Source organism: Belonocnema kinseyi, chromosome 1, assembly GCF_010883055.1.
Source record: "Belonocnema kinseyi isolate 2016_QV_RU_SX_M_011 chromosome 1, B_treatae_v1, whole genome shotgun sequence".
In the NCBI taxonomy this organism is placed as follows: Eukaryota; Metazoa; Arthropoda; class Insecta; order Hymenoptera; family Cynipidae; genus Belonocnema; species Belonocnema kinseyi.
This window is the reverse complement of record NC_046657.1, coordinates 173,396,144-173,407,230: the sequence shown is the minus strand read 5'-3', so window position 1 is coordinate 173,407,230 and position 11,087 is coordinate 173,396,144. Positions and strand designations below refer to the sequence as shown.

At 33.1% G+C, this 11,087-nt stretch overlaps 1 protein-coding gene across 1 annotated transcript in view; it reads left to right on the top strand.

The window, feature by feature from the left end:
- LOC117170676 (thioredoxin-like protein 1) overlaps window positions 1-4,850 on the top strand; it is a 69,198-nt gene extending 64,348 nt beyond the window's left edge. The window contains exon 4 of the mRNA XM_033357614.1: window positions 4,359-4,850. Coding sequence (XP_033213505.1) covers window positions 4,359-4,572 — 214 coding nt within the window. The 3' untranslated portion in view covers window positions 4,573-4,850. The remainder of the gene's footprint in view (window positions 1-4,358) is intronic.
- The last annotated feature ends 6,237 nt before the right edge of the window (window positions 4,851-11,087 follow it).

Genomic DNA, 11,087 nt, shown 5'->3' with positions numbered 1-11,087 from the left:
TTTGACTTTCTCAAAATATGCTACGTCACGATTTGGGTGTGTCTAAATGCTCCTACTTCCACGTTCCTCAGCCAATAAGCAATAAGCATCCTTTCATCCCTTATTCAATTTTGTATCTCGACAACTCTCAGCTTACTCTATCGGTACTGTTCCAGACACTTACAAATTTCACTTCCGCGGAGAAACATAGTTATCGCTCTTACTCTTGATCTGTCTACAAGAGTAAGACCCGTACCCGTCTTTATTAGAAATAAACTTACAATTAATTTTTAGTCAAGTGTGGTGTGTCAATTTATTCACAATACCCTTCTGTTCATTTAACGCATGTTTTGCCTCGTTCACAAAACAATCCTTGAATGAAACTTTATCAAAAACATCTCTTTAGATTGCAGTATTTATATGCGTGTTCATATTCTGAATTTTTTGCTTAAATAAGTATAGTTAAAGATTAAGATTCTCAAAGCTCTGTAAGCTTAGAGGTACACAATATTATCGTGACACTCGCGCTGAGCCCTCGTTTTTTGATAGACCGTTGTAAATTTATATTTTCTGGACCACCTTAAAATAAACTTAAAAAATACAATCCTTTTTTTTAGATATTTTTCTCTATCTCGCGTTGTTATGCTAATAATAGGATTTTGGTTTACATATTATTATTTATACATGTATAAAGCAAAATATCCTACAAGTCTTCTTTCAGATTTTTCACGTATTTTGCGTCTTTTAGCGTGATACTGGAATTTTCGATTATCTGCATATATTACTTACGATAAAACAAAATTACGAGTCCTATTGAAAAGTGGTTTAAAGAAATTTTGTAGGATTTTTCAAAACCAATGTTGTGGTGTCAAATTTCGGGCAATTCTAATACTTTCTGCATCATAATTAATAAGAATGTAATAAATTAATACAAATTTGTATCACTTTTTGGACGAATAACTTTTTTCAATCAATTTGTTTTTGTACCTTTTGTTGTTTTTCCACAAATTTTTTATTTTTATTTTTAATACCATTTTTATAATCAAAACCAAAACTACGTGTCATGTCAAAAAGTAATTCATACAAAATTTTTAGCTCTTTTTCGGGTAAATACTTTTTGTTAAATCATTTTTTTTCGTAACTTGTATCATTTTATCACAAAGTTTTTTAAAAATATTTTCAATGTTATTTTTCGCGAATAAAACACAACGTGCGCCTCCTATCAAGAAGTGATTATTAACGAATTTGTAGATCTTTTTTGAGATCACAATTTTTGTTGATTCATCTTCTTTTGTATCCTGCATAGTTTGACCACAAAATGGGATTTTTCATATCTAATTATTTTTTGTGCAGTAAAAATTAGAATTTTCAACTTTACAAGAAAATCCAAAAAGTTTTTATGATACTCTTGTAGGGCTTTTAAAAAGCAATGCTTTTCTTTACTTTTTTTCATATCGTACGTTTTTTGGCTTATAATTTTGATTTTCGATTGATATTAAAAATTTGGAAAATGCTATAACTCTGAGAATTTTTTTTGTATAAAAAAAAGGTCATCAAGATACATTTTTTGGCCTTCTGAGTACTATTAATAGCCGTAAATAGATTATATTTATTTACGGATTAGATATTTACGGCTATTAATAGTACTCAGAAGGCTAAACAATTTATCTTGATGACTTTTTTTTTTATACAAAAAAAATTCTCAGAGTTATAGCATTTTCCAAAAAAAAAAGTCATCAAGATAAATTATTTGGCCTTCTGAGTACTATTAATAGCCGTAAATATAAATCTTAAGTATAATATAATGGTACCATTGTATGTTTATCCAAAATGGCTGTTAACGAACTCGTCCTTTCTTTTCGGACGTACTTTTCTTTGCAATATTGATATTTTATCCAATATAAATAAAATTGAAAATAAAGTTTCTTGAGTATAGTCTCAATATACTTGTTCTCTGTGGTTCGGAATTCAACTCGTTTGGTTAAAGATTTTAGTATTCAGTTGCAAATTTTATTATTCTGCAAAAAATGAAACTATTTTGTTAACAAGTCATCTTGTTTCGTTAAGACTTCAGAAGCTTGGTTAAAAGTTGAACTACTTTGTAAAAAAATTATTCTTTTGGTTTTAGATTCACCTCTTTGGTCGAAAATTTAACTATTCTATTTTTAGAAAATTAATCTTCTGCGGATAAAAAGTCATTTTTAGGCTGAACTCTTTTGTTAAAAATGTAACTCTTTGGCTTAACATTGAACTTTTTTTGATATTTGGTTGAAAATTCATGGAATTTGTTAAAAATCGTCTTTTTTGGTAAGAAAATTAATCTTCTTTGTTGCAAATTCCTTATATATTTCGACCTTAAATCTTAGGAATTAAAAGCGTTTCTTATTGCATTCAAAGCAGTTGAAAGTGAGTTTTAAATAATAACTGATACGAGGGATTTTATTAGCTGTAAGGCATAGCGTATATATATATTAAAAAAAATTTTGATTTTATTTATTTCTTCAAGTGGATTTTTTTTAAGTTTGCAATAACAAAGAAAAATTATCCAATTAGGGGTTTTAAGTGTTTAAACTCGTGATTTATTTTTTTCATAAATAGTTTCCAAATAATTTTCACATTGTACACATCATTAATATAATATACTTAAAAACCAGCTGATGTGTACAATATGAAAATCACTTCCAAACTATTTATGAACAAAAAAAATGAATCACGATTTTTGAACCCTTAAAACCCCTAATGGGATAGTTTTTCTTTGTTATCGCAAACTTAAACAAAATTCACTTGAAGAAATAAATAAAATCAAAAATTTTTTCAATCATTGGTGGGAATTTTTTTACAAGTGCGAAAAAGTATAACTATTTTTACAGGAAAACACCAGTGAATATAATAAAATTTTAAATACTAAGAAATACAGGTGGCCGTTTTAATCAAGAAAACAAATTTCCGGTCATTTCCCTACAGAGAAGTGTAAATATTACTTTAGTTATACCTTAATTATGCGAAAAAATAATAAAATATTTTAGGATTTAAAAATACATGTAGGATATATTTATACAGTGAAGTGTTCGAACCTTCAATTCACTATTTTTATAAAAATTATATTTGTTTAAATAATGTTTGAAATTTCGCTACAATTCTAAAATATAACAAGAATTCTTTTAAACTTATTTTTTATAGTATTTCGGACATTTCTTTTTTAAAAGAAACCAGATGAGGAATTAATTTAACTTTTTTATTTAACTAAATTCTGATTTAATTAAAAATGTATTTACTTTTTAAATTTATTTACTATCTCGAAAGTGTCCCTTTTTAAAAAAGAAACCGCAAAAGAAATTAATTAATTTTAACATAATAATAAATATAATAATCTTAGGCCCTCATTAATTTTAATATTTTCGGCGTGAATAGACAGCCCCGAGTCAGCTATAGATATGGTTGGCGAAGGCAAGCGTGAGAATCGAGAAACAGAAAATCACCGGCTCTTTCGGTTTGGCTTTCAACTTGGCCCCACCCCTCCCGCAGACGTAGGCAAAGGACGCGGTTGCCATAGAAACATCGAAAAGTTGAAGAGGGCAGCACCTCGAGGCATGCAAAAATGTAGTTAGATATATATATCGTTCTCCCACTCCGACCTGCCGTGCGGCATCTATGCTTATAATATCTTTGCTGCTACTCGTCGCTGATATTAGAACTGCTGCGTTATGTTGCCTGTGCTTGGCCTATGGTTTCGGTAGCCACCCCTAGTATATAAAATATGGCTGATGGTTAAGGTGCTAGCCGGCCGGTGCTGCCTCCCGTGATTAGTCGCAGACTCACTGCCCCGTTTTGGTTGTCGGTTACCATAACAACCGGGCCAGTGCTGCTCCTCGTAGCTGGCGGTAGAAGTACCGTACCTATTTTCGACTTCATCATGTTTTCCATGGTGGTTAGCAGACGAACGACTTACATTGCCGCCTGCTCGTAGTTTACGAACTGTCAAATTGTTCGTGGCTTGATTTTTCGTGTTGACTTCTTTATTGCTTTTCATCGGATGAAGTGGGAGTCCGTGTTCATCATCGCCTTCGGTGTCTCGCGTTGAGCCTCCTGCCAACTTCCATTTTGGCACCGACCCCTCACAATACAAGTTTGTAGCCCACTTGTAACCTCTTAATTAAAGTAGGTCGGATTCCTCTCTTACTCCGTATAAATTTTTATATAATGCAAATAACTTATTCTAACTTAAAAACCACATATCGTTAAAGTCACGCGAACGTGACTAGAAAAGCTATCTCCAAGCCAACACTTCCAAATTAGATCTCCCGAAATTCGAGATGAATAGTAGAATGTTTTTCATAAACTTGGCGCAGCCTTTCTAGTAACTTGTAATTTCTTTGCAGAGTATCGTCTAAGGACCTAGATGAAGGAAATCCTATTCCATTGCGCTACGTCAAGTTCCAAAACGTGCAAAATCTTCAGATTTTCGTCAAAGACAATCAAAGTGACGCTGAAACTACTAGAATTGACCACTTAACCATCATCGGATCTCCAATATCAACGACCAACATGGGCGAGTTCAAGCGAGTAGCCGGGAAGAAAGGAGAAAGTCATTAATAGAAGATCAGACTTCGATTGGACGATACTGATTTGTGAAACTGTTTCGTTCATAAATCGCATTTCAAATTAAGTTTAACCATAAAAGACTTAATCACATCTTTTTAAAAAGCCTTATTTCCCAAACGGACTTATATTTGACTATAAAGGCTACCGAGATCTTAACCATTAAAGTTAAAATACAGAAGATTACGTGTTAAGAGAACTTACTAATCTTTTAGTGATATTCTCGCTCGCAAGTTGCAAGACATTTGTATTAAAAGTTAAAAATATATCTATAATAATATTTGCATTATTGGTTTTTGATACATTTCCTTAATACGTTAATTTGTTTCCACCTCATCTGTGATAAGTGCGCCCTGTCTAATGTCCCAGTAATTAAGGTACATTTATATATTTTAGAATTCCTCATAAGAATGGCAACTGCGCAACGAGATATTCAATCATAGAAAATGTCTTTTCCTTCATGGTTCTTTTAAACTTTCGTGCAATCGGTCGTCGGCCGTCCAACATATTGAAATATACATTCATACCTCCGGAAAATTAAGTGCAATCTAATAATGTTTTGGTAATCTTCCAGTGACTTTTAGAAAATAACTAATGTATTACTAGATTTAACAGAATATTTCGAAGGTGTGAATGGAGATTCCGATATGTTAGTCCGTCAAAGATCGATAGGCGGAAGGTATAAAAGAGCCTTTGGAATACACGATGAACTGTTTTAACTTTCTTTGAGTATTTTGAATTGTGTAGAATTTACTTGTAATTCTTTGAACTCTGAATTCTACTTAATTCTTCTGAATTGTCTCAATTGTGTATTTTTAATTCTCTGAATTCTTTTAATTCGCTAAATTCTTCAGAAATTTTCTGAACTCTTTATACTGCCTTGAATTTGTTGAATTCTTACGTCATTTAGTTTTTTAATGTGTTTTTTTTAATCATTAGTCAATCATTAGTTAATTTTAATCATTATTTTTAGTCATTAGAATACGCATTGATTTAGTTTAAACTCCTTGATATATTTTGAATTTTTTATTCTCTTAAAATCTTTAGCATGCACATTTCATTATTCTTACTTCCTGCAAATATTTTGAATTCTGTAGAATTCAAACGAATTGTTAAAATTCATTTTTACTTTATTGAATTCTTTAAAGTTTTTTAATTTATCTTAAAATTTTTACAATACACTATGAATTATTTTGAATTTCTCCACGTCTTCCGTATTTTCTGAATTCTCTTTAACTCTTCTGTATTTTTTAGGTTCTTCTAAATTCTTCTCAGTTATCTGAATTGTTCTGAATTCTCTTACTACTTCTGAATTCTCTGAACTCTAAAATGTTTAATTCTTCTGTATTCTTAAATTCTTTTAAATCTTCTGAAATCCCTGAATTCTTTACGGATGTTTTTCAAAAAGTTGGCCACTTTGGGGAATGTAGTTTCTGAGAAAAAAAGTTGTTCGAACTGACCGAATAACGGAAAATAAGCGTGCCCGCGAAAAAAATTTAAAAATTATATCAATGTTGGGAAAGGCTCACATATTCTGAACGTAGTGAACTCGTGCAAACTAATTAGTTTTCAGTCAATTTACATAAAATTCAATACAAATTTAATATAATACAATGGTGTACTACCTTGTCATTCAATTTCTATTGCTTTTCTGGAAATTAACAAAAAAATAGGATGCACCATGATTTATTCAAATAAACATCAACTGATCTCAATAACAACCTTTACCTTCCGTTGTCAGGTGAGTCGAAATAACTTTTTAATCCCGTTAGCACTTTTGCTACACACTCGCGTCAGAACGACTATTTTTCAATCACAATTATTTATCCACTGCTCCTTCGTGTATTTTAAGTCCGAGGAATGCTAGCGCTACACGTTCCGTCACTGACAGTAAGACTAACCTCGAAACAAACGACTGAGACTGATAGGTCATCTCGCGCAAGAAAAATTTAATAATATTTCATATTTGTGCGCATAAAAAATAACTTTATAAATTTATTAAAAATCAATACCTGTACATTTTTATTCGCTGAATCCAAATCTGACTTTATTTTTTTATATTTCTCAAGTGATTGAGGAGTTTTAGGCAGATTCGACAGGACATATAATTAAGGTACGCGTGTCTAAGAGCACAGTTTAAGCAATTTTTTGAAAAGCCAAATTGACTATTTAATTCTCTATGGATGAAATTGATTGAAGAACTATCCGAGTAACAAATTTTACCCAAATTTACATTGATTAAAAATTTTTTCTTATATGTAAACCAATTGAATATGCGCGGGATCGGCAGGACATGAAAACGAAGGACAACTATGAAATTTTTGTAATAATCGATAAAACAATAGTCGGAATTACAAAATGCATTTTTTTATATTATTATTCGTACTAATGATATAATTTAGGTTGCAGAGATATAAATTACGGTAATAGTAGTTTAATGTTGCCAAAATCCGAGAAAATTCGAACTGGGGACACGGGACCGACAGCACATTTTTGATGGTCTTTTATTTTTAGCTACAATTAGAAATAATTAAGATTCATCAAAATTAGGGCGGTTTTTCTTCATGCTGAGCTCCTATTATGAGAATTTTTTACATTGCCTATCTCTTCTTTATCATTTATTGCAGAGCTTGAACACAAAATGGCCAACTTTTTGAGAATCACCCTTAAATTCTCTGAATTCTTCTGATTTCGCTGTTTTCTTTATACATCACTGCATTTTTTATGTGTTTTAATTATCTTGAAATCATAAGAATACACATTCCGTTAGTTTGATCTCCATCATATCTTTTGAATTTTTTTAACTATCTTGGAATCTATAGAATCCACGTTGCGTTTTTCAACTTCCTTGGAATATTTTAAATTATTTAATATTCAAATGAATTTTTTAAATAAGTTTGTACTTTTTAAAATTCTTTTTAAGTTTTATTTTCAATTGACTTGAAATATTTACAATGCACCATGCGTTATTTAGAAATTCTCAAAATCTTCTGTATTGTCTGAATTCTTTTAAATTCTTCTGGATGGTCTGAATTATTTTAAATTCGCTGAATTATTATCAATTCTCTGAATTCTTTTGAATTCTGTGAATTCTTTTAAATTCTCTAAATTTCTATTAATTTCTCTAAACTCTCTAAAATGTTATGAATTTTTTGAATTCTCACGAGACCGTTGAATTCTTTAATATGTTCTAATTATCTTGAAATCATTAGAATGCATTTTAATTTTTTTTAACTCCTTCTGATCTTTTTAGTTTTCTGAATTCTCTCGAAATCTTTAGAATACTAAGCCAGACTGGAAGTAATCCTTTTTTCCTGTAATTATTAATAGATGAAATAATGTCTAACTTTGCTGACATTTGGCTTCTTGTAAAATATGGGTATTATTTTCTCGCTGAATGAGACTCTCCGTTATCTTCACTTTTTAAAAACTACAAAAAAATATGTTTAAAACATCTGTTACACAATTAAATTTGTCTGAAATTATATTCTGTTACGCTTCTCAAAACAACAGCTCCCAACTAACCAAAGAAATGCAGACTAACAGCCCGCTATATTAACTACGGCTTAATACCCAATTTACAATCCAGTAAGTTTAGTTAGTTTGAATTTTCCCGCGCAAGCCGCGATCTTTGATGAATCGATACGTCGATACATCAGTCAATCGATTGGGTGCAAATCACGCCGCATCTTCGCTCGCAGAAGGTTGACCCCTTCGCTCGCGGTGAGCTCCGAGTCAGTACCAAACCAGTTACCGCCCGGTAAAGGTGGCATTCTGACTCGCGAACTCTAATCGAATTACCTGTAGTGCGTTGAGAAATAAATTGTTGGTGGGTGAAGCCCGCTTAATAAACCCCGACTTAACTTGAAACCTCCACTAAATAATTTTACTCAATTGTAACCTCAACCTTGAAATAACCTGTGTCAGTGAAAAGGAAAAAACGGGAAATCAAAAATCACGTTCTGATTGCGAGTAGGAAGACTCCGGCGATTTAACCTTTAAGTTTTTCCAGAATTAGTACTCTACACAGTAAGTGCTTTTCCCAAAAGAAACCACAACTTCAACTTCTTCTGCTCTTCAAGCATGCGCAAGTTTGCTTTTCTCATTACTCTCGGTCCTCTGCCTAGAGGATCTGGGAATTCTTCCCTTCTCATTTATTAGCCATTTTCTCTTTACTTTTTCTTGCTCTTTTTACTACTTCTGCTGGCTTTTGTCTTATTTCTTTCATTACGTTCCTCTTACTCTTAAATCTTCGGTCCTCTGCAGAGAGGATTTGGGATCCTTCTTTTCATTTCTTACTCTCGGTCCTCTGCCTAGAGGATCTGGGAATTCTTCCATTCTTATTTATTAGCCCTTTTCTCTTTACTTTTTCTTGCTCTTTTTCTACTTCTGCTTGCTTCTATCTTATTTATTTTATAACGCTCCTCTTACTCTTATTTCTCGGTCATCTGCAGAGAGGATCTGGGATCCTACTATTAATTTCTTACTCTCGGTCCTCTGCCTAGAGGATCTGGCAAGTTTTCCTTTCTTATTTATTAGCCTTCTTTCTTTACTTCTTCCTGCTCTTTTTACTACATCTTTTTACCTCTACCTTATGTCTTTCATTACTTTCTCAATTCTCGGTCCTCTGCAGAGAGGATCTGGGATGCATTTTTTTGTTGTTTTGTTATTCTCGGTCCTCTGTAAAGAGGATGGGGGACTTTCAGCCTACGTCTCGGTCCTCTGCTAAGAGGATCTAGGAATTTTGTTTACATAGTTCTCGATCCTCTGTCATGAGGATCAGGGATTCTTTTCCGCCTACGTCTCGGTCTTCGATAGAGAGTATCTGGGATCCCATTTCAGTCAACATTATGGACCACGTGACCACCACCAGAAAAATATATATTTTGCCTCCAGATGGACCAGCCCTGAATAAATCGGCCGAGCTAGCACAAACGCTGGACAGAGAGGTATCGTCAGGCCCTTGCTGACCAGCAGGCAAACCCGGAGGCCTATATACCCTTGCCACCCAAAAGAAAGAAGAGGAACCGGGGAGATCGCCGGAACTGAACCAAGGGATTCACAACCCGCCAACCTTCGCCGGGCAGCGTATCCGAAAACCCCGACCAAACAGTCCCTCAGGAAGAGGTTCTCGAGGAGCTCAACTTGTCTCAGAGTCTTGAGCAGGTCCTACCAGACCAAGGAAGTTATCCTTCGCCATCCGACCTATCCACCTTGGAGACAGTGGAGCTTATTCCCCTCGAGGAAGTGTTGCGGGATCTAGGCGTTGATCTTCCGCCCGAGGAGACGTCCGCATCACCTTCTAAATTGCAGAGCTAAACTCATTGAGCTGTCACCACCTAAGCTCGTTTACTTCCTCTCGGCGATACCAAAGCCCCCTCCTAAGGCCACCCTGAGGGAAAACTCTAGCTTTCCACCCGCGAATGCAGAAAAATCCAGCGAGAAAAAGAGGCCAAAGACTCGCACTCCCTCACGCGCACCCCTGAAGTCGAGGATGTACTGAGGACGCACCCCTGAAGTCGGAATCTTTTTTAATCCATCGACCGACAGCATTATTAACTCCATTTAGTCTACGAAATAGTGTATTATTCTTTATATATTTCAAAGAACCATTAGATTAATAAAAATAAAAGTTTGCTTGATAATTTTATTATGTTAAACTTATATTTATCAAAATTGTTTGTCACATCAATTCCCATCAGGCCACCGGAAGCAATACATTATCTTCTGAAAATTACGAGAATTGTATTTAATTCCGAAATCTAGTGGCACTGGGCCTTTTTATAAAATAGGTAAAAGTTTATCTTTAAAATAGCACCTTTTCTATTGTATTCCATACTCGAAAAACTGCCGCAAAAAACTTTTGAAACATGAATTTCAATCATGCTACTGGAACTGATGCATTATTTTCTGAAAATCATGACAGGTGTGAATAATTTCCACCTTTGCTGACTTTTAGCCTTTTTTAATAAATGGATACATGTTTGTCGTCAAAATCATACTTTCTCTGTTGTTGCTGATCAAGAAACTAGCGAAAAAACTTTCAAAACTAAAATTTCAATCATGTGACTAGGATAAATGCATTATTTTCTGAAAATCATAAGAATTGTAAATAATTTGAACTATGCTGGCATTTGGCCTTTTTTAAAAATAGGTAGAAGTTTTTCGTCAAAATAACGCCTTTTCCTTTATATTCCTTCATATAAAAAGTACCGGAAGAATATTTTAAAACATAAATTTCAATCATGCGACTGAAATAAATTAATTATTTTTAGAAAGCGAAGAGAAGTTTCAAGAATCTCCAGATTTTCTGACTTTTCGCATCTTTTAAAAAATGGATAAGAGTTTGTCGTCAAAATGATACTTTGTCTGTTGTCGTTACTGTTCAAGAAACTACTGGAAAAACTTTCAAAACTTAAATTTCAATCATATGACTGGGATTAATACATTATTTCCTGAAAATAATGAGAACGTTCAATAATTTCCAACTTTCCTGACTATAGTATATA